The following is a 23,600-nucleotide window of genomic DNA, read 5'->3' on the forward strand; positions in this document are numbered from 1 at the left end:
TTTCTAACGGGCGATGAATGAAAAAAGGCAAAGAAAAATGACAGTAAGAAGGTCAAGAATTTTCACATACACTTGCGGGACGACAGCGTGTGCAGCGGTTTAGTGAATATTTCATATCCTTGCGGCGAAAAAGTAAAGTTTCAATAGTAGTGAATTTCATATAGAAAAATTTAAAATAAAAGTTAAGCGCAACTAAATGCTTAAAAATGTAAAATATAAAACGATACGGAAATTAAAAGAACGGTATATGTACTAATTAGGAAAAGTGCATGCTGTATCCCCTAAAAGTAGACTTGGGGAAACTCATCGACATTGCGGAAAATCGAAATTACATACCTGAAAATCGAATGATTGCCTAATATTTGTTTTTCCATAGCAAACAACGTTAGATTTGATGCGAGTGTGAAAACAGTTTGAATTTTGTTGATATTTTTTGGGTTAAAAAAAAAGTGGTCAACAAATTAAATAGATGTAATTTTTTCTACGGCTGAAATGATCAGAAATTAATTTATAGATTTATTTTAACTCGTTTATCGAAAGAAATGGAAGTAATCTAAGCTTTAATAAATTTTTAATATTAATTTTGTAAAAAATGTTAATTTAAGTATCAGCAATGAAGATTCGATTTAGAAGTAATTTCTAGCGAAAACAGATGTTGGGTTCCCTTAACTATTGATCCGAAAATAAAATATAAAAATTAATTCTTAAGCTGTTTACAAAGCTCGTAGATACTCACTTTATACCTCTTTTATAACAATTCTACAAAAATTAAAACTATTTTGTACTTAACACCATATTTTTATGTAGCTGCGTGTTTGCATAAAATCATACTTTTTTTGAAGCAACCCAAACAGTGAATGAGAAATTAACTTCATGTTCAATAATAAAAATTCCAACTATTCGTTTAAAAAATGTAATGTCATTATTTACATTTTTCAGCAGTCATTGTTAAAGAAATAATCAATTTTCAAATAAAAGTGTGTACCGAAAGACGACTGCTACCCAACAGAAAATCAAGTGACTAACATAACACAGAAGCTAAAGGAATTTCAAAACGCCAGCGAAGAAATTGCTAGACAACCAACTGAAATATGTCTGCAACGAATTCCTTCAATCATCCATATGGTGTGCCGGCCGCCGCCGCGGTTACTGCCGCATCAACATCCACAACGACACCACCCACTGAAGGTGCCAAACAGAAAGGCGGTGCATCAACTATGCGTCGGTTGGATTCGGCTGCGCCCAACAAACGCAATATGCCCGCTAATCAATACAATTCCCAAAAGCAACAGCAGCAGCAGCAACGTGACACCAACGCTTCGCCGAAACGTCAATTGCAGATTGCCCAACGCCAGCAACAACAGCAACAATACGGCGACGCCTTGCAGAACGAGGATAGTTTGGAATATTTCATTAAGTTTCCGACAATGAATTATCGTAACGATGCAATGGATACTGGGGATTCTGATTTTGTATTCGTATACAATGATTCAAATGTTCCTATAGTTATGTTACTCGGTTGGGCTGGATGTCAAGACCGCTATTTAATGAAATATTCAAAAATTTATGAAGATCGCGGGTGAGTTAAGCAATCACATAATATTAATCCATTTAAATGTATTTTAGTAAATTGACAATGTGATGGATTATTACTGCATGATGCATGAAAAAAATGAGTTTAAGTAGAAACCCATGGAAACCTTTCCAGAGGTCGCCTTGACGTCTTGGAGGTTGACTGAAGTCGGTTTGGCCTGAGCAGAGGGGTACTTTGTCGTGCACCGCTCGTGGTACTTGGCTCGACGATCGTGTCCTGGCTGGAGGCCAGGAGATCATCCTCAGAAAGCGTGCCCAGCACACTCAGTTTTTTCTTTTACTCCATCTTCTTTATCTTTCCTTGTTTTAAATTCCATTTGCTTTTTGGTCCCACGAGTAGGCACGGAAGGGGTGATCTGCCACGGAAATAAAAATATAAAAATGGCATATTGTGGTAAGACACTTAATACAACCGACCTTGCCTGGGCATCGGAGGGAACCGTTAAAGACTGGTTATTTAGGCACTACCAGCCATGCAGCTCTCAGCACGGGTACCTCAACACCTTAGCTTTAAGAGCTGACAAGGTTATACCGCCTTGTCACCGGTCGTCAGAGCATCGTTAGCGAGAAGAGGGAGTACCAATTCCAGGACATCAAATGTTGGACAGTGGGTAGAGGTTGCCATTTGAAGAGGCATGACTGTATTGTTCGCATCACTTTCCCATTTAACCCCCCAATACCAATCAATGTCAGCTACTTTTTGTGAGAAGCATTTTTAAAGCAGAAGTGCGCTTAGAGATTTGCCATTGGCTTCCGAGCGGAGGCAACTGTTTCCAACATTTTGATGCTTCATATTCGAAGCGATCACTGTTCGAAAAAAAATTTCTTCCTTTTGTTTTTACGTTCGAATCAGTAATTGTTGTATCAGCTAAGTTTCAACCAAAACAAACTGGTTTAATTGTGCTAACTGCGTGACTCTCCGAGCCAATGAGTTGAATTAGTTAGCCTTGGTTGTACCAGACTTTCCTTCCTCCATGTACATACATATGCAGGTGACAGACGGCCTCCAAGTATGATTTTAATTTCTCTCTTGTATTGAGGGGAAACCGACCTGTGTTGGGTATCGCCAATCGCAGCGAGTTGTTTGTTCAAACAGTTCAAATTTAGGGGCACTGCGATTACAATCAGCCAGAAATCGCCTCAACTGCAACGCGTTGTGCTCCTTTGTGCAGAGCTTTTTATAAGGTGCTTGCTAGTTTATGTTTTCCAGCTAAACCAAGTGTAATCACTCAATTTTGCAGACTTAATATCAGCTAAAAAAATTCACCACAGTAAAAAACCGAACCTCAGACATAAAATCTTAGCCATTGACAATTTGGAGCGCAGAATTTTGATATGAATATCTGAAAGTTTATCAATACCGTTATTTACGATGGAAATGAAATTTGTTCTATGTATGGCAAAGAGAAGATTTTCAAACATCACTCCAAAACTTCACGGTCTTTTAGGACCATTTACCCACACCGTAACTTATCCAAACACAGCTTTCTCAAGAAACCTGCAATGGTGCTGGGTTGGGCTGAGGATATGTGCCTTTCTCGAATAGCATCGACTATTATATCAAATTCTTGACCTAATCATACAAAAAAATGCGAAAGATTGTTGAGATCCGTATCCCTTGTTATTTACCATATTTTAGGTATCATCGTGCGTATGTCTCGATAATATGGTATAGCAGCCATTAGATATTTGCATTATGACAAAACCAGCACATTTCGCTGGAATGGCTGCCGTGAAAATTTCGACAAAATTCGCAGAAATATATTAAAATATTGAACGTGCCCAGTAGTTCGGGGAATTTATCTGTAAAGCTTTTCCATCTGACCCGGGCAATTGCTTTTACAGTGTCCCACGTTATATTGGCTGCCACAAGTTCGCGGAGTGTTGATCTTCTCCAAGTGTTTTTTGGGCTAGCGCCACTTTTCTTATGCTATCACATGGCTTTCATTTTCTTTTCTTGATTTGCGTAGTTATAGGCTTCCCGCCATCAAAGCCATCATTGTTAGCAAACGGGTTACGGGTTACTATAACCCACAAACGAGCTTGGCAGGCTGAGAGAGGCTGCAGATGGACAAAACTGATGTTACCTGCCATGTCCGACCGACTGTCGCAGTTCCTCCTGTCACTAAGCAGAGGGGACTGCAGGCAGCTGGTTGGACTGATGACGGCCCACTTTCTATGGAAAAGGTGGGCATCTCAGAGAGTGCACTCTGCCCAGCATGTGGAGAGGAGGATGAGACGGCGGCCACTTTCTGTGCGTCTGCCTAGACTTCACTCGAATCTGGCTTGAGGTCTTCGGCACCGATTTTTTAAGAAGCGACCACCTCGGCTCCTTGCCACCACGAGATCTACTCAGATTTCTTTGGAGGTCGAGTAGATTTAAAGAAAATTAAAAAGGGAATCCGAGTGCAGTACAATGGACTTGATTGTGTTTGAGTGCTGTACTTGCTAGTCTGTCCCGACAAAAAAACAAAAGCAAAAACAAAAATAGGTTCTCCGTTGGCTAAGTTACAGAGTTCTTTATTTCTTATTGGGTTTGGCCAGAATATTCTGCGAATGATTTTTAGGCATTTGTTGGTGAACACTTGTAGTTTGTTACTAATCTTATTCGATATTAGCCAAATTTCACTACCATACATTACGGTGAATTCTACATATGCTTCAAATATGCGTAGCTTAGCTTTTCCGGAGATTTGTGAAATTCGTGTAGATGGATTTGCGAATTATCTATGAACCTGCTTGATTGAATAATTCTCCATGACTAAACCGCAATTATTTCTAAAGTCAGTTGTCAAAAATTAGTATTCTACAGACCATTTTTGGTAGATTTCGAACTTTTCAAAACTTTTCAATACTCATATTTTTAACAATCTACTAATAATAGGTATTAACCCGTCACACAACAATTGTTGGACAACACAGCAAATGTTGGAACATTTAAGATAGCCTCATTTACATGATTATCGTATTATTATATACAATATTTATTATATGTGTATGACGTTTTATTCTATTCAAAATTACACAATCGATTTTCTGAAGTTTGAGTCAGAATATTTATACATATTTTCCCAAGTAATTAAGCGCACGTGCACATACGCTTGCATCGTTAGCTCACTTTACATGTTGGTAATAATTATTACAATTTATTAAGTCCGCAAAATATAAACGAGGTTGTCAAAATAAGGGGACTTTGTATTTTTATTGAAAAAAAGTTAATTTTTTTAGCAAATTCTATCCTCTAATTTGATCAATGCAAATCCATGTTGAGTCCAAACGGAACATTCTCTATTCATATACCCTCAAGGGAAGAGTGCGCGGGATGCAGCATTTGAAGACAAGGTTTGGTGAACCTGTTCGAAGATAGTTCAAAAATGCAAGAAAAGATTGGTAGAGTAGTATTCTATTCCCCATCTAGCTCAAGCTCAGAATATCGAACCATTGCAGTGTATTCCAAGGCCACGTAGTCACCTTCAAAGCGACACTCGATTGGCTGCTCACTGGTAAATATAACGACTTTCAAGGACAACTGACGGAGCAACCATATATTGTATATATATATATATATATATATATATGTATATAATTGGCGCGTACACTCTTCTTGGGTGTTTGGCCGAGCTCCTCCTCCTATTTGTGGTGTGCGTCTTGATGTTGTTCCACAAATGAAGGGACCTACAGTTTCAAGCCGACTCCGAACGGCAGATATTTTTATGAGGAGGAGGGGCGACCGCTATTAGAAAAATGTTTTTCTTAATTTTGGTGTTTCACCGAGATTCGAACCAACGTTCTCTTTGTGAATTCCGAATGGTAGTCACGCACCAACCCATTCGGCTACGGCGACCGCCATATCAGCGGGGCAACCATATCAAAATCTATTTGTAACTCCTTTAAAGTAATACTCCCCAAATATACTCCTGTAAGCGCTTTTTTCAATTCTCGCAGCGTTCCTCTATTTTTTTAATTTTAGCACGGCCTAAAGCTTTTCCAGCAATGCAGTCTCTATCTTTTCAATCGTGGCAAATCTTCGCCCTTTCATGGAGACTCTTAGTTTAGGGAACAAGAAATCCGGGGCTGAGGCACAATTCCGGTATATGTTTCTAACATTTACGAGGTGTGATAATTAAGTTCCCACTTTTTAGTAGCATCGCTAAAAGGAGTTACAAATCGATCGGCGAAGATAATAAACAGTACAGTTTGGTACTAACTGGAGATGAAGCCTGGGAATTTCAGTATGATCCCGATACACATAAAAAAAGTCAGCAGCGGGCGGAAAGATAGATCTACGAAAGATAGATCTTGCACTACGCTAACTAGGGTTTTGGCGAGAAAATGCATTCCAACATTGGTGCCCCACCCATGGCTCCATTATCGCCAGCTGTGACTTTTTCGTATTTTCCAAAATGATGTCGCACGCCAAGGCAACTCATCATGTTGGTGTACAGGAGGTGAAAGAAACTGTATCCAAGTTCTGTAACCCGTTCAGCTTGGGTTAACTTCGGAGGATTATAAAGGATCCTTACAAGCAAAGGAGGGATCGATTGTAGAGTTAGAGAAAAACTATTGCGAATGTCTTCCTTAATTACAATAACTTGTGATTAATTGACAAATTCATGGAACTTAATTGCCAGACGGCATGCGCACCAACAAAACGAAAACAAAAATTAAAAACCGAATGCAAGTAGACGAGAAAAAATTAAATGTCACCTTTTTTTGAACAAACCTTGTATGTATATTCATTTAGAAGGTTTTCCCAATAATTATACATGGTCCGGCACTCGAAATGTAACCAACTTCAGACCGCTCGCGCAGCTGATGCACGGGCATCAGAAGTATTTTGCCGAGAGTAAACGCTAAAAAAGAAAAACAGGAATGGATTTCAAGCGCAATAGTGTGAATATCAAATGAATATCAAAGTCAAGCCTTACAAGATCCAAAAGGCGCATGATCCCATACCCACACCAAAGAGAGCGAAGGAGTTTCTTCGCTTGGCCGAAAGCGGTCAATTTCCGTGCATTGTGTTTTCAGACGAGAAAGTTTTTCAAATTGAGCAATTCGTAAACCCCCAAAACGATAGGGATTATTTGTCCGACCGTTCATACGAGAATTTGAGTCATCGATTGGCCACCAGGAGGCAGCACCCGCCACAGGTAATGGGTTGAGCCGCTTTAACCGGCGCTCTCCTATCGTTTTCATCGAGCCTAGTGTCCGAAGTAAAAGATTCACCAGTCTCGAGGCGTTAGAAAAAGCCATTGTTCGCGGGTGGGCCGAAATACCTGCAAGCCACATTCGGGCTTGCGACTCATTTCTGAACCGTCTCAAGGCCACAATCAAGGCAAAAGGGGGTCATATCGAGCAAAAGCAAATTGATTCTTAGTTTTCTATTACTTTCACACATTTTTTACTTTGAATTGAATAAAAGAAATTTTCCAAACTAAATTTATGGCCTTTTAATTGGTTACACTTTGAGTGCCGGACCGTTTGAGTACAAGATTACCCTTCCCAAAATGATGTGACGTCAATACAGAAAATATACAAGGCGACACAAAATTATTCATCTAATTTGGTTTATGAATAACTTTTTTACTAAATAAAAAGAAATGATGTTGAGTGATGGAAATCTTTATTTTGACCTTTATGCGCTCCATTGGTTGTTTGTTTGTATTCTGCAACTGTCTAGTTCACAAGTGTCAAATATGATTGACAGACGACACCATTTGGAAAAATTACAGATCTTTCGATAGGGTGATTCATTTTGCGCCACTTTGTACAATCGCTTGTTTGTAAGTAATTAGTAAGCCAAGAATATAGAGTAAATACATACAACTGCACACGTTTGTTTTTCTCACTCAACGGCACTCAACTGTCAAATTAGCCAAAAATAAAGTAGCGATTTTCTAATCGTTATGGTTTCCAATTGTACTTAACTCACAAAAATTTTCTTGCCTTGTTTTGTCTTCTTTCAGTTTAATAACCGTTCGCTATACAGCTCCAGTGGATACACTTTTCTGGAAACGTACTGCAATGGTGCCCATTGGCGAAAAAATATTAAAACTAATGTACGACATGAATTTCGATTCACACCCGGTTATTGTGCACATTTTTTCAAACGGCGGTGCGTACCTGTATCAACACATATCGTTAGCAATGCGTAAGCATAGGACTCCTATTCAAATACGCGGCATGATTTTTGACTCCGCTCCTGGTGAGCGTCGTGTTTTGGGCTTATATCGTGCCGTTGGAGCAATTTATGGCAAAGAGAGAAAGAAGTGTCACAGTATTACGGCTCTAATTATAACTTTAACCTTGAGCATTATGTGGTTTGTTGAGGTGAGTATATTTAGAAATATGTGTATAAACAAGAATAAAGGGTGACCAAATAAAAACGGTAGGAAAATAAATTTAAATAAAACGGTATGAGGTATAAAATTATGTTAGGGTCACAGAAAATGGTTAAGAGGTTTCAAGCCGCATGATCGTGGCGGCTAATTAATGAACGTTGTCCTAAAACCGAGTCTCGTACGAGAAGATGATGGGAGTATCTTAAAAATTTTCACGTGACCTGTCTGAAAACGGTTACGTAATCTAGGGCTCAAAATAAAGTTTACGTGAACGATAAGTTTAGATATTTTTGCCTCCCGAAAGTGTTATTCTAATGATAAAAATATTCAAGAAACTTTTATTGTAACTGAATTTGTCTCGAATTCGTACGAAAATGCCCTGATGCGCATATCATTATTTCATATCATTAGGCTATACTTTACAAACATTGTAAACTGAAAAAAATTAATGCAATTAAATAAATTATATTTCCAGGAAACTTTTGCCGCTTTTAAAAGCCTCTTTTTCAAATCTGAACCGGTACAAACAAATCCATTTAGTGATTTGAAAAATGAAGCAACTCAATTTCCACAACTGTTTGTGTATTCGAAGGGAGACGTAGTTATACCCTATCAGGTGGGTATTTTGTGAAGCAAAAACCCTTTATGCTATAAATTATTAATTTTTTTCTTTTACTTACCTCCAATTTTACAGGACATTGAAAAGTTCATTAAAGTCCGTCAAGAACGTGGAGTGGATGTATCAGCTGCATGTTTCGAAGATGCCGAACATGTGAAGATCTATACAAAATATCCATCACAATACATTCACTGCGTATGTTCATTCATAAATAATTGTTTATCGCGGCCTTACAAAGGTGCAAGTGGCTTGGAAACGGCCACTGAAAGCGGCTCACCTACCAGTTCGGTACATTCGGTGCTGGGTGCTAATCCGTCTAAGTATGATTAAAGTAAAGGGTATTTGAACCGTTGTCAATAACGTACATATTTACCTACTTACATATACATATATGTGTGCGTAGATATGTATGCATGCATAAATAATTTATTTGGAGCGTCTGTAGTGATCAACGTGTTATCTTGTGGCGAATTTGTTCGAGAGTAGCATCTAAATTAATATAATGTGGTGGTGTGCGTGTGAGCCGCTTTCAACTTTTGCAATATTTAAACATTGTAAGTGCACAATATTAAATAAATAATCTGCGTTAGTTTAATTTTACTTCGAGGTCCTATTTAAAAAAAAACATATACTATTTGAGTAGACTATTTTGTTATAATTGCTTCATTCTACATATGCTTTATTAAGAAAGTGAAGTTTGAGTTTACGTAAACGTCGAAAATGTGATGTGATAGTGTCAGCTTAAAATAAATACGAATATGGAGAAATCGTAATAGACACATTTTAGGAAAGGATTTTAGATCGTTTTAATCAAAAGTATGTGAGAATGAAATATTTTCCTACTTAAAATAAATACTTACATACTCGTACATGCATATTAAATGATTGGAAATGATATGGCTTTAAGTAGTGAACGAATTTAAATAAATGTCGATTCTTGAGAAATTAGTTTTATTTTTGTATTTGTTGTAATAACAGTAGACGTATCAAAACTTCGCTCGCTGTTGGGGAAAAACTTACAAAAAAAAAAAACACCAGTCTAACGGTTAGACGCGATAGAAGTGAAACCTTCCGTAAAACAAACTGAGAGAGAATAAGACGAAAGCAGCATTAGGAGCAAGATAATTATAGGTTCATTATAATATTGCTATAAAGTTCATATTTTATTTTCTTCATTTTATTATTATTCATCCTCAATGTTTTCAATTTCAACAAATGATACGAGTGGCTTATGATAGCTAAAATATGATACAAATGCTTTGGTTTCGATGTTGTCAACATGTCTTTGAAATACCGCGTCAATGGTTGTTTTTGATCGTGTTGTCGATTCAGTGCGATTGTTACACATTTTTAAATTGAATGTTGTATTGAGAACGTCAATTAAAGGAACCGCTGTGTCCAATGCAAAATTTACGTTAAAATCGCCACTTAAAATCATTGGAACTTTATTGTAATCTTTTCTAAGTATCCGCGATACCTCTGGGGTATACTTTATTAAATCACTGTAGACAGTTATAATTTTGAGGTTGTAAAAGACTTCGTGTATTTAGGAACCAGCATTAACACCGATAACAATGTCAGCCTTGAAATCCAACGTAGAATCTCTCTTGCCAACAAGTGCTACTTTGGACTAAGTAGGCAATTGAGCAGTAAAGTCCTCTCTCGACGAACAAAACTAACACTCTACAAGACTCTCATCATGCCCGTCCTAACGTATGGCGCAGAAGCTTGGACGATGACAACATCCGATGAAGCGACGCTTGGAGTGTTCGAGAGAAAGATTCTGCGTAAGATTTTTGGACCTTTGCACGTTGGCAATGGCGAATATCGTAGACGATGGAACGATGAGCTGTATGAGCTTTACGACGACATAGACATAGCGCAGCGAATAAAGATCCAGCGGCTTCGTTGGCTGGGTCATGTCGTCCGAATGGATACAAACGCTCCGGCTTTGAAAGTATTCGATGCGGTACCAGCTGGTGGTAGCAGAGGAAGAGGGCGGCCTCCTCTGCGTTGGAAAGATCAGGTGGAGAAGGACTTGGCTTCACTTGGTGTGTCCAATTGGCGCCGGTTAGCACGAGAGAGAAACGACTGGCGCGCTTTGTTAATCTCGGCCAAAATCGCGTAAGCGGTTATCGCACCAATTAAGAAGAAGAAGAATGAATTCCGTGATGCTATTTATTGATTTTTTTTTCTGTCGATATCCACGACACTTTTCTGCATTATTTTTCGGCATAATTGCGGTAAATATTTAAAAATGAAAATATTTACGAATATAAAAATACACACGCGGTTGCTATTATGAGCGTCCCCAGCAAAACCTGCGTGACCGAAACTCTAACACAATTACATTTTTTTGAATGTTACAAACACATATGCACGCAGGTTTTGCTGGGGCGTGACCGAAACTCTAACACAATTACACATATGCACTCGTATTTGTTTGAAAATCGACTTTTTTTTTGGTTCTCCGTCACCTTTGGAAAATGTGTAAACAGTAAGCAAACTTTATTCATATATTTTTCCTCATTTTTGCATCAGTAAAATTAAACAAACGCCGTAGCCGAATGGGTTGGTGCGTGACTACTATTCAGAATTCACAGAGAGAACGTCAGTTCGAATCTCGGTGAAAACACCAAAATTAAGGAAAACTATTTTTCTAATAGCGCTCACCCCTCAGCAGGCAATGGCAAAACACCGAGTGTATTTCTGCCATGAAAAAAAGCTCCTCATAAACATATCATAAAATAAAAAAATAAAATAACTGTATAAAAAAAATTTTTTTCTTGTGATTCGAACCAAGGATTTTGGATCGGAAGCTCACATTGCTAGCCGCTCGGTTATCGCGCCATGCTGTCGGCGCTGGCCTAAAAGTTATTTAGTTCGTCGCTACGTGTATATGTAATATTCGTAGCCAAGAGTGTCGCTTTTTTCGTTTCACTTTTTCTCAAATCACTCCCAACGATTCTAAAGAAGTTTTCACTTCAAAAATAACAAAGAGTGTTCGAGGTTAAAGAAGTAAGCTGCTCTGGTCGACCTGTCACTGAAAGAGTGAATAGCGCTACTCGTATCCGGTGCAAACAGTCTTGCATCATTGCATATCGTATATATATATATAATTGGCGCGTACACCCTTTTGGGGTGTTTGGCCGAGCTCCTCCTCCTATTTGTGGTGTGCGTCTTGATGTTGTTCCACAAATGGGGTGACCTACAGTTTCAAGCCGACTCCGGATGGCAGATATTTTCATGAGGAGCTTTTTTCATGGCAAAAATACACTCGGAGGTTTGCCATTGCCTGCCGAGGGGCGACCGCTATTAGAAAAATGTTTTTTTTTTTTCTTAATTTTGGTGTTTCACCGAGATTCGAACCGACGTTCTCTCTGTGAATACTCGTATTAAATTTACCAACAAAATGCTGTTGTTGTAGTTGAGGTGGTTGAGTATTTATACTAAATATAAGTTTACCGATATTGGTTATATGAAACACTTTTTATACAGTTTCAATTAACTTTTATTCCTCCTATTACTAGGAGTTGCCGAGTTGTGATGTTACAAGTTGCGGAGAAGTGATCTTAAAAGCAAATTCAATAAATCAGCTAACCAAATCAACGAAACAATATTATTTTTAATTTTCTATACTGCACCTACTCTTGCTTAATGCTACCCTATCTTCCGTCGTCGCTACGCTGTTATCATTGCTGCAGCCAACGCCTCCGCTTCTGCCGCAGGTGTTTGTTGCAATTCAATATTTGAGCAGCAGACTTATGTTCAGCATCTCCTTTGAGAAAGGAATGTTTGGGCAGCTGCGCTTTTTGTTGATGCAGCACAAAAACAGGTGCGGTTTCTATCACTTTAAATTTAGTTGGAAAACCAAGTGTTAGCTTCCTATGGAATTTGCAAGCTTTCGTGGATGAACACGTAGCCGGTGTTAACTTATATAGTCTTAATTAGCGATTAGCACCGGCTTATTACTACTGTCATCGTGTGATGCCCTTTTTTTCCTTGTGGTTGATAATTTATAGTGAGAAATAACACTGCCTACTTTTTGGCGCTTATTTCCGTTTCCTGGCTAGTGCTTGTGCGTACTATAAAGTGCTATCCATTCCGGCGTCGGATTTATTAGTATTGCCTTGCGGTAATTTGTGCCGTTGCGGCGGCCTTGGAATCGTGAGATTTTTCGAAGGAAAATTTTAGGAAATGTCTCTGAGACTCAATAGATTTTCCCCTCGCCGTTTAATAATTTATTTCTTATAATATATTTAATGAGTTAAAATGTGTAAACACGAAATAAATTCTTATTGTAAGTGAACTCTAAACATAATTATTTAATATTGTTTTCCTCAAATTTTTTTTTACACGATTTTTTTTCTACACAAATTTTTTGGGAACGTATCTATCGTGTAAAAAGAGAATTATAATACGTTCACATATAAGTAGGTGATCTACTTTTTTGTGCTTAACTCCCAATCCGTAATTGAAAAGCGAGATTTCCCATACAAAATTTCCCTCCCAAAATCTGAGATTATAAAATAATTCTAGATAATAACCATACTTTTTGACATACTCCCTGTGTTTTCTGTGTAATAGATCATTATTTTTACGAGTGTAAAGAAAAACGTCAAGGTAAAAACTAAATAAAATGGATGTCGGTAAAGAAAGCAGGTTTGTAGACATAATTCTAATCAAATGTTTGTTAGGTATTATTAACTATGAATTCATATAACAGAAAAAAGCGTGTGTCCATAAACGTCATTTACCGATTTCCTCCAACTGTTTATTATTAGCAGCCAATAGCGCAATTAAATTAGCTATTCCTTCTCCTTGTCTTTTTTCATATCGTTCATGATAATTAAACAAACCAAAAACACCGAAATATTCCACCAAAAACATTTCTATGAAGAAAAAACCATTCACAACAGTATTGACAACTGATTGTCAATTTTGCATATGCAATTATATAATTTTGTCAGACCATATGCAACGGATTGCGAGTATGCCTAACAAAATCAAGGAAAAAATTGAGGAATAGAATTGAAATTGAATTCTCTAGTGAGCCAAGTCACTTTTTGAAGCATTTAAAAAATAATAGACGCAAACACACGTTCGACGTTTGGGAGCGACATCCATAAAGAACGACACCTAATTTCTCGTTTCCACGACAATCGATTCTACGTTACCGAAACGACCCGGATTATTATCCGGCCAAGGACTGTCACTCCAGCAGCATTCTCCGTATGTAAGTATGGCGAATGTTTATGCTGCTACAACAACAACAACACCTAATTTCTAATGCAAAATGCTGCGAAACGGAAGGATGTCAACCCATAAAAGATTGGCATTGATGCCAGAAAAGCCATTTGGTTTGCTGAGCATTACTGGAATGAAATAGTACATTACGAGCAACTACTGTATATATAAACCCCTGTCAACAATTGTACTATGTACAGAATGCAGAGGTGTGGCCAACATCAGACCGTTAACCCTCCCAGCGAGTATGAAGGAATTAACTGATTTGCTGACGTAACTTGCAAAAAAAAAAACCATTTCTTTCTATATTACGCCAGCTCAACAATTGAATCAGCGAAATTTTCTGAAAGCCGTAAAAAGCAGATCCGTGCATTACGAAGATTTATAATGATGAAATAATTTCACTACTCCAGAAAGGACAAATAATCATCTATCAAAATAGCTAATTTTCGTTTTAATAAAGTTTATTAAAAATATAGGTAATTTTACTCAAATTTAAGATCATAACATAGTATAAAATCTGTTATTCGTTTGTAGGTCACAATAAAGGAACACTCACTAATGTTTCTCTAATTCTAAGCGTTCCATTTATTAACGTTTTGAATAGGTTGACATGACATCTTCCATTCCATGTTCTGCGACCGGCGGGTGGTAAACAAATAGTTTTTTATTAAAAACCAAGAAAAATTAAATGGCAAAGCATCATCCAGACTTAATTTTTTGTCGCAAACAACCGGGAGTTGGTAAGTGTTTGTAAACACTGGGTTAGCATCTTCATTGAATGAAACATTCGCATTTTACAGCTATAGGACGTTTGTGCGAAAAATGTGATGGCAAATGTGTTATTTGTGATTCTTATGTACGACCATGCACGCTAGTCAGGATCTGTGACGAGTGCAATTATGGATCTTATCAAGGTCGTTGTGTTATCTGCGGTGGACCAGGAGTTTCAGATGCTTACTATTGCAAGGAATGCACGATACAGGAAAAAGATGTAAGTGTTCATGTGTTTAGTAGAAAGCTTTATTATACCTCAAATTTTTGTTTCTTTGTAGCGAGATGGTTGTCCGAAAATTGTGAACCTTGGCAGTTCCAAAACGGATCTTTTCTACGAAAGAAAAAAATATGGATTCAAGCAAAAGTATGCACAATTTATTACAATATCGTTTGTCGGTTATTTATATATTTTAATAATTTCAGCTATTAATCCTAATATGAAAAACTCATCAATATTCTACTTTAATCATCTTAATGTGACTGAGGAAAACCCACATTGTACCAATATATCTAACAAACTGAGCATATTTATACATGGATTTCGATCTAATTACTTTTATTTAAAATGTAAATATGTTTGAATATAGCAGGAAATATAATTTATAAATCTTAACAAAATTATGCTTGTACAGCTTCGCCTCCGTCCAATGAATATTGTAAACAAAGTTTGTCAAATTCATTTGATTTCTTCTCCAAATCGGAAACAAATTCACTCTTTGGATGAAATTGTTTCAATTGTTCCCAATAGCGAGCAATCGTTTCTTGCGACTTTCCACTTAAATGTGCCAATACCATCATATTAATGAGTGTATCGTAATCATTGTGTTTTTTAGTTAAAGCGTCACGCAAAACAGCCTCTGCCTCTTCATATCGTTCCAAACCTAAATGAACCACGGCCTGTCCATTCAACAGCAACGGTGTCGGATTATGTTTTTCACAAAATTCTTGAAAAATATGGAATGCATCTTGCATCTGTTCGGTACCAAGACTTAGCGCAAGCCATGCTTGAGCCAATTGTGTCAAAGTAGCGTCATCCGAAATTTCTTGCATTTTAGATACCACTTGCTTTGCTAAATCAATGCGATTTAACCGCAACAGGCACTGTACGCCTAAAGCCATTGATTCCAGATTCTTGGAGCCATGTATGATTTTTAAAGCATTTTCAAATTGTCCATCATAGCAGTAGACAATGGCTGTGGCAATGTGCCAAATATTAGTTTCGTCCTCCTCGGTGGCAACTTTGTCAGTTAACTTGTCAAGTATGTTTTCAATTTTAGATGGTTGTTCGAACGCTTCGTTCACGTAGCGCAATGCTACCAAGGCTGTGTTATTGTTCTCTTTTATATCGGTCACGATGAGGCGACCCGAGTCGATAGCCAAGTATGAGAGATACATATACGAGAGGAGTTCCGTAGTAGCTGTACCTTGTTCAGGCAACACAAAATTGATGGAACCCATAAAGTTGCCGATGTAGTACTCATTGCGCGCATAAAATAGCGTTGAGTTAGTATCTTCCTCGTTCTGCAGTGATTTACTCATTTTGTTGGTAAAAATTTATATTTTATTAATGTTTAATTTAATTTGCAGCTTTCCTCCAAATGACGTGTAACAAAAACAATGTCAATATGTTGTCAACTCTTGATCTTATTCTCACACGCCATTCACAATTACATAATAATTATTATTCATGTGGTTCACCCTGCGTTTGTGTGGTTTCTTAGGCACAGAATATATTCTTAAATTTTATTCAATTAATTAATTAAATTAATATTAGATACAAATTAAGTTGATTATGTTTGTAAATATGGTTACAAATTTTTGCATTCACATGTACGTATCTATAATAAGCAGTCCCTTAAAAGTTTCTATCCATATACATATGTAGAGTATGCTTAAAACGCACACAAGACGAATCTAGGTGAAGCCGTTGGAGCAACAACAGCATTTGTTGTATTATTGTATTTTGTTTTCGTAATTTTGTAGTTTGAATGTCAAAATTCCCATCAGAATGTAAGCAAACAAACAAAGTAACAACAACAACAAAACAGATATATCTTTAACATTTAAAATTCAGCCGAAAAATTGAAAGGAAAAGGAAACAAATCAGCTCTTTAATTAATTCGGCTCATACCTGCGAGCACATTTTTATGCACAGTGGTTCACAACTATTTTGAGTGTTCATTTATTTCAAAGAAAATGTTTTAAAATTATTTAAGCTACATTTTCAAAATAACTTAAATGTGCATACAGAGATACGTGTATTTGAAATATAAACACCAACTAATAAATTCGAAGTAATTTTAATTTAAGAATATTTACAACAAAAACAAAAACGTTAAACGAGCTCAGAGTATATATTGTGTGTTTATGTAAACTTCAAAATTTATTGCAAATTTTGCGAAGATTTTCGCTAACTAATACTTTATCATTGGCGGCCGCCGTAGCCGAATGGGTGGTGCGTGATTACCATTCGGAATTCATAGAGAGAACGTTGGTTCGAATCTCGGTGAAACACCAAAATTAAGAAAAACATTTTTCTAATAGCGGTCGCCCCTCGGCAGGCAATGGCAAACCTCCGAGTGTATTTCTGCCACGAAAAAGCACCTCATAAAAAGATCAACCGTTCGGAGTCGGCTTGAAACTGTAGGTACCCCATTTGTGGAACAACATCAAGACGCACGCCACAAATAGGAGGAGGAGCTCGGCCAAACACCCAAAAAGGTGTACGCGCCAATTATATATAATATATATTCTAGTGTACATATAGTTGGGTATTTCTTGATTTTCCTTAATACCCATCTTTCGTCATCTGTAAACATTTTATTTGGGTCCTCGCGACCTTTATTAACCACTCTAATTTCACATACAAAGCGTTGTATCATGTAAGGACGGTAGATTACCAGTTCAAGGTAAAAACATTTTTGATGGTGTGGCCAATAACGGACCAGCAAATTTGACAGAACCAGCGGATTGGCTTACGTAGTAGGAGTTATGATCGGTTTGTTTACGAAAAAACTAAGAATGTGTTAGTGATACAAAAAAAAAAAAATTAACACAATAGGTCTCTTCTTTTCGCCAAGCGTTAGCAAGTGGCGAATAGATGAAGCACATGGTATAAATGAACATAACGGCAACGCAGAAATAGAGATGCCTTAAATTACATGTGTTTGTACGACAGCGAATTATACTCGTACCAGTGTTAAAAGCTATAACCATACTCGCTAGCGCTGAATCTTGCTCAATACCTTTATTGTTGCTTTTGCATGCACTTTTTTCGTTAAGTTAATCGAGCATAGACATAGCGAACGGGGAAATGGCGAATATAAGAGGCCTAACATCACTTCGTTGCCGTCTGAACAACGACTAATTAGACGAGTGTGTGAACACATGCAGCCGAAGTTCCCCTCACAATTTGATTTTTCACAATGATTATTGGCCAATCAGTAGATAGTAATCTATTATCCCTGTTACGAGGTTTGGCCGATCTGCTATAGTGAAAAATAAAATTGTGCGAGCACCTTCGGCAGTCACATCATCGCGTACTCGGCAGCTGTGAGCCACTGTACGTAAATTAAAGCCTCACACATTAAAAAAAACGAATTTTTTAATTCAAATTGTTTCCTTACATGATTGCAGCTTTCTCTTATTGTCGTTGCATATTCAGAGAAAACTCAATAGCTTTCACTAAGATCAAACTAATTTTTTCCGGTGCCCACTGCGGTATAATTATAATAAATTTTAAATTATATTAATTTTTAATTGATTAAAAATTTTATTAAATTATATTAAATTTTTCAATAAGTAACTATTTATCAGTGAACCTTTGACAGGCACTTCTTCTATAATATCAAAGTGATCGTAACCCTTCAATATATTAAATTCCGTTTGAAGTCCAGCATTTGCTAATTTTCTTGCATATGCTAAAGATTGACCTTTGAATGTTTCACTGTCATTCTCCGCCACTATAACGTAAATGCCTAGTTTCAATTGTTTTGCAAATTCTACGAAGTGCGTGTCCAATTCCCAGCTGATTGGCGACATAGCTTCCGCACTAATTGAATTTAAATTCAAAATGTTCTGGGGATTGACGCTCGGTAAACTCCAGCATTCTCGTAAATCAAAAATTCCGCTGATCAGAAAAAATGACGTTATACGATCAGCGTAAGGCAAACTTAGTAAACGTTTATTAAATAAAAGAGTCGACAAGTAGGCCCCCGCTGAGTGACCACTAATTGAGATTTTACTGGAATGAGACATTTATTTGTTAACACCTAAGTATATATGTATATATTCAAAGAAGAAATAAATCTTCTACATACCTTGCTTGGGTATCCTTTGCATATGTAAACAACCACTCATAAAAATTATTTATTTGCTCGTTAATCGCTTTAAGTGTAACAGTGGGGCACAAATTATAATCAACGTTAATTACACGAAACCCTTGCTCAACCAGCGGCTCCACGAACGAACCGGATGTGTGTCTATCCAATTCCTGCCAGTATCCGCCATGTATGTAAATAAAAATGGGTGTGCCTGCAGAAATTAAATACATACATAGATATATACGAGTAGTTGTTATTGATTCATTTATGGGGTTAGGGGTAGTCAGAATTTTCAAAAAATTTGATTTTTTTTGCATTTTCTTAAAGTATAATATCTTAAAAATATTGTGAGAAAATTTTAAGTGAATCCGATAAATACTTTTCTAGTTATTCAACAAAGGGCGCTCGGGCGCTTCGGAGCAAAACTTTAAATGCGTTTTTCTCAAAACTATGTTTTTTGAACTGGTGATCACTGTAACTTAAAAACCGCTTGGTAAATTTCAATAAAGTTTATACTGCTTTTGAAAACCATAAAAACTTGTGCCTGATCGAAGGCTTTTTTTTTCAAAAAGTTCGATTTTTTTTAAACAATTAATTGTCGTTTTTTTCTCGAAAATCTGAAAAATAATTCCTGAGGCCGCCATATTGTTAACTTTGAAAAAAAAAAAATCTTCGATCAGACTCAAGATTATCTATTAATAAAACTAATTTCTCTTGTCCGCTTGATTTTAAATGAATTTCCAAGGACTTGCGATGATCACCGCAAGGGACTTCTGTAGAAACGGACTCGAACACAAACAGCGATAACTTTTACAATTATTAATTTTTTTGTTAAAATGTTGCTAAAGTCAAGTCGAAACATGATGTATTAATGTTAGGTTTTTATTTTTGTACAATGTTTTAAAAACCATAATTTTTTCGGGCCTCTGACTACCCCTAACCCCTTATTACACTAATTAATTTATATCTCACCATTCTCCTTATCTTTATAGTAAATGTCTACCACTTGATTATCAGAATCATCGGCACCGACGGTATTGTTCTTTCTATAAGTGACGCGCTGCCGAACGCTATATTTTTCACGTGCCTTTTTTGTTTCTAAAAAAGCATTCAAAATTGTTGTCGGTTAGTGTGAGAAGTTTAAACAAAATTAACTCACGTTCCGTAGTGATTTTCAAAAACTGTTCTATTACTGCTTTGTCAGGTTGTGCTGCATCTGAAAAACGTTTGGAATTCTTCGTAGGCGAATATTCCTTATTCAGGTCAATGTCATCACCAACTCTGCTTGCATTTGTAGTGTACATTTTAATTGTAGAAAAGTGCTTCTCCTAACTTAGACTACTTCGTACAAATGATAATATAAAATGATTCAAGCAGTGATCAGCTACTGATCGCCCTTAAGTTGATGAAGCCGTACACACGCTTTGGTTTTTCGTTTAAATGTATGATATGTATGCATACACAATGTTTCATATGTCGGACAATTATTGCCTTGAATTGTATGCGAGTTAGAGAGATAAGAAAGATCTTTGCTTATAAAAACATAAATAGTCATACATACATACATAAATATAAAAAAAAATTAACACAGTTCAGTTGATCTCGTTGGCGTTTTTAGATATGTAGATAGATATGAAAGGGAAGGTATGCACTTCGACCAGAAGATTGTGACATATATTCTTCACAAAACATTATCTAGACCCATATCTCTTATTCAATTTAACCCTCTAGTGCCCAAATTTTATTTTTGAATGAAAAAAATTGCTTTGGGTGGGGATTATGGTAAAATTATAGGTTCTTTATCAAGAAAGTGAAATTTTGTTCCTTGATCCGATTATATAGGGATAAAACCTTACCCCGCCTGCAGGCGGCTTTGGGAAAGAACGCCAAAAAAAAATCTAAATGAAAAACTTGCAAATTCAGTGTATTACGTACTTTTATTGAACAAAACAGAAAGTTTTTAACAGAAATCAATACAAAACAAACAGTCAGTCTTATTTCAAATAGTTTTAGAAAAATGTCTACAAAAGAAAGGCATGCTTTTGGGCATAAATAGGCAGTTGGTGCAAGTTATTTATGGTGAAAATTGTGAAAGCAGTCCTTTTGCTGGGAAAAACAAAGATTCAGATTCCATTTTCGGCACACGATTTGAGTTTCGGAGGTGCAGCCAGGATATTCGCACCTATTTTTACCGGTGCGTGATAAAAACTTTGCAAAATGTCCAACTCCGTCGTAGCGAACGTCGTCAGGAGGTAAGTAAGCTTTTCTTCCAGTAAATTCTACTTGAGGAGTTTGTCATGGACGACCTGGAGCTCTTGGTATTGAAGAATATTGTTGTTTGCGTAGTACGTATGCCATCTCTGCCTGGAAGTTCGGCAGTTGGTACTGCCTAGTATGCGTGTCAATCTTGTTAATTCTTCTGAACAAAACATAAGCGTTTATCATGGCCATATCAAGCAGGTGATTAAAAAGTCGGTTTGTGTACTTATTGCTCTTTACCGGAATCTTATATCGCCCAATTAGTCCATCCATGAGGTCGGCGCCCCCCATATATGACTATTATATTCACATACTGCATTGGGGCAATCGACATCAACAATTTTTTTTTCTGAGCGGACGAACCGCGACACCTTATTTATAACATTTGTTTCATTCTGAAAGGGCTTTTCGCCTGCGTAACTCGATGCGAGTCACACTATTTTATTTTCCTTCCAAACTGATAAAGAAATGTCAACTCCTACAGCAGATCCACAAAATTCAGTTGAATATCCACGGGGTTGTTTCCTGAGATCAAGATCTGTCGGAAGTTTGCAATTCGGAATTCGATTTGAACGAATAGTTCCCAGCGAATGTATTCCGCGTGATTTTAGATAAACCAAAAGTGGCAGTGACGTGTAATAGTTGTCGAAATATGTTATATGGTTTTTAAAATCTGGAATATTACGGGACAATCGGACCACCACATTCGCTGATGCCCCAAGATCTGGTGTATCAGTCAGAACAGCATTGTCTCCTGCGCCGCAATATATTTCGAAGTTATAACAAAATCCGAAGGAGTCACACAAAACGAAGAGTTTTATACCCCATTTATGTGGTTTATCTGGCAGATATTGTCGAAGGAAAGTCCTCATCTTCGGTGCGCACATTTGTTCATCGTCACATAAACGTTGAGTCATCGGAATGGACTGAAACCTGTTATTGAAATGATCAACGAGACATAAATTGACACACACTTCTGATTCCAGCAAAGAATCTGGCAAATTTACCGCCCTGTTAATTACCTCGTCAATTCCAGTGTCGATAGGTAATTCTGCATCGTCCACATCTTCGTCTAAAAGATCTTCCAAATCTTCTTCCACGTCTGTATCATCGTCGATTTCCAATAAATCCAAAAATGTTGCAATATCTTTATCATTGAGGGATGATAATTTACACTTTTGTCGTTGATCCATTTCTAAAAAACCAAAACTTTAAGCTTAGCCCCCCTCTAAAAATATCAAAATTTCAAACTTACCACATAATGTTATTTATTCCGAGTTATCCCAGGACCGCCTCTAGACGGGCTGTCTTCAAAGGTTTATAAAATACAGGAAACACTTTTTTTTGTTATTATTTTTAACTTTCGTATTTTGAACACAACCAGCAACACTATGATAATTTTTATTATAAGCTAAATACACTTCTAATATTTTTATTTAATTTTTAAAATACACCACTTTTGCAGAATAATAAATTTGACCGCTTTTCACTATTTTCCGACTTCAAATGACTATGACGGCTGATTAAAAAACAAGACGCTGCTGCAAATGCACCAGCAATAATTTTGGGACTTTCCGGAATTAGAAAGAGTTTAAAAAGTAACGAAATGGTATTTTAAAAGGGAATAAGCGTGAAATAAACTTAGGCCGTCTACAGGCGGTCTTGGGTACTAGAGGGTTAATATACTATTAAATTTCTATATGTACTTTTCTATCGACATGCATCGTTGCCTCTTTGTACGAGGCGCAGAACCAATAATAGTCGTTTGATCATAACCCAAAACTGCGTTTGCCATAATTTCTGTGACAAATTTTACAATGCATACGGTGAGAACAAATTCACAGATAAAAGTTCTGTTATTTTAGCTTTTGTTCGTATGCATTCTCTACTCATAAATTATACTCAGTTTTGATCGTTTTCCCCAAATGTCTGAAGTGACTAACAGAAAAAGAAGTCCTCGCGGATCAGTGCAGCCATAAAAGCCGTCCGAGAAAGATTTCGCAGAAATCTCCTTTGAACACAGAAAATTATGTCCAGGAAATTGAATCTATTGACCAGATCCATGTCAAGACTAATTAGAGATGGTCTCCACATGAAAGCCTCCTGTCGCTCAATTGGATATCTTTTGGCAATGCGCTTAAAGAAAATTAGACTCGAGAGATGCCAGCAGCTTCTTCGGTGGCACACCGTCAACTGCCATGAAAATATTATTTTCACAGATGAAAAAATTTTTACTGTTAAAGACGTTTTTAATAAGCAAATCAACAAAATACGAGTATATGCTAAAACTTCTAAAGACGCAAAAAATGTTATTCCAAGGGTTCAGTCTGGTCACCATCCAGCCTCCGTAATGGTTTGGTGGGGAGTGTCTTGTAAACTCGTTACATCTCTTCATTTCTGCGAAAAGGCGTTAAGACCAAAAGGCATGGTGAAGCAGTTGCG

General features: G+C 36.9%; 4 protein-coding genes across 9 annotated transcripts; 2 read left to right on the top strand and 2 right to left on the bottom strand.

Annotated features, from left to right (window-relative positions):
- The first annotated feature begins 74 nt into the window (after positions 1-74).
- LOC128863072 (transmembrane protein 53) lies at positions 75-9,487 on the top strand. 6 transcript variants are annotated; one of them, XM_054101984.1, is made up of 5 exons: positions 75-132; positions 940-1,579; positions 7,560-7,923; positions 8,410-8,550; positions 8,629-9,487. In XM_054101984.1, the coding sequence occupies exons 2-5, from the start codon at positions 1,092-1,094 to the stop codon at positions 8,881-8,883; spliced, it is 1,248 nt and encodes a 415-aa protein (XP_053957959.1). In that variant the 5' UTR covers positions 75-132; positions 940-1,091; the 3' UTR covers positions 8,884-9,487. The 6 variants fall into 6 exon arrangements, with proteins under 6 accessions (XP_053957959.1, XP_053957956.1, XP_053957957.1 ...); XM_054101981.1 differs by having other exon boundaries at positions 82-243; XM_054101982.1 differs by having other exon boundaries at positions 82-243; positions 943-1,579.
- Positions 9,488-14,407: 4,920 nt separating this feature from the next.
- LOC128864155 (PHD finger-like domain-containing protein 5A) lies at positions 14,408-15,155 on the top strand. The gene is made up of 4 exons (XM_054103676.1): positions 14,408-14,543; positions 14,604-14,794; positions 14,856-14,941; positions 15,001-15,155. Exons 1-4 carry the CDS (start codon positions 14,492-14,494, stop codon positions 15,005-15,007), a joined length of 336 nt encoding a protein of 111 aa, XP_053959651.1. The 5' UTR covers positions 14,408-14,491; the 3' UTR covers positions 15,008-15,155.
- Positions 15,117-16,215, bottom strand: LOC128864154 (coatomer subunit epsilon). Its single transcript, XM_054103675.1, has one exon. The coding sequence runs from the start codon at positions 16,114-16,116 to the stop codon at positions 15,196-15,198; it is 921 nt and encodes a 306-aa protein (XP_053959650.1). The 5' UTR covers positions 16,117-16,215; the 3' UTR covers positions 15,117-15,195.
- Positions 16,216-18,357: 2,142 nt separating this feature from the next.
- On the bottom strand, positions 18,358-20,300 carry LOC128863797 (kynurenine formamidase). The gene is made up of 4 exons (XM_054103147.1): positions 20,059-20,300; positions 19,872-19,997; positions 18,897-19,110; positions 18,358-18,820 (listed from the first exon to the last, which is right to left on the bottom strand). The coding sequence occupies exons 1-4, from the start codon at positions 20,201-20,203 to the stop codon at positions 18,358-18,360; spliced, it is 948 nt and encodes a 315-aa protein (XP_053959122.1). The 5' UTR covers positions 20,204-20,300.
- Between the last annotated feature and the right edge of the window lie 3,300 nt (positions 20,301-23,600).

Source organism: Anastrepha ludens, chromosome 5 (genome assembly GCF_028408465.1).
Source record: "Anastrepha ludens isolate Willacy chromosome 5, idAnaLude1.1, whole genome shotgun sequence".
NCBI lineage: Eukaryota > Metazoa > Arthropoda > Insecta > Diptera > Tephritidae > Anastrepha > Anastrepha ludens.

Coding starts and splice junctions, on each gene's coding strand:
- LOC128863072 (XM_054101984.1), top strand. CDS start 1,092: ATGTCTGCAACGAATTCCTTCAATCATCCATATGGTGTGCCGGCCGCC. Junction 1,580..7,559: donor AAAATTTATGAAGATCGCGG/GTGAGTTAAGCA, acceptor GTCTTCTTTCAG/TTTAATAACCGTTCGCTATA. Junction 8,551..8,628: donor ACGTAGTTATACCCTATCAG/GTGGGTATTTTG, acceptor CCAATTTTACAG/GACATTGAAAAGTTCATTAA.
- LOC128864155 (XM_054103676.1), top strand. CDS start 14,492: ATGGCAAAGCATCATCCAGACTTAATTTTTTGTCGCAAACAACCGGGA. Junction 14,544..14,603: donor TCGCAAACAACCGGGAGTTG/GTAAGTGTTTGT, acceptor CGCATTTTACAG/CTATAGGACGTTTGTGCGAA. Junction 14,795..14,855: donor GCACGATACAGGAAAAAGAT/GTAAGTGTTCAT, acceptor GTTTCTTTGTAG/CGAGATGGTTGTCCGAAAAT.
- LOC128864154 (XM_054103675.1), bottom strand. CDS start 16,116: ATGAGTAAATCACTGCAGAACGAGGAAGATACTAACTCAACGCTATTT.
- LOC128863797 (XM_054103147.1), bottom strand. CDS start 20,203: ATGTACACTACAAATGCAAGCAGAGTTGGTGATGACATTGACCTGAAT. Junction 19,998..20,058: donor TTTGAAAATCACTACGGAAC/GTGAGTTAATTT, acceptor ATGCTTTTTTAG/AAACAAAAAAGGCACGTGAA. Junction 18,821..18,896: donor GCAAAGGATACCCAAGCAAG/GTATGTAGAAGA, acceptor GTCTCATTCCAG/TAAAATCTCAATTAGTGGTC.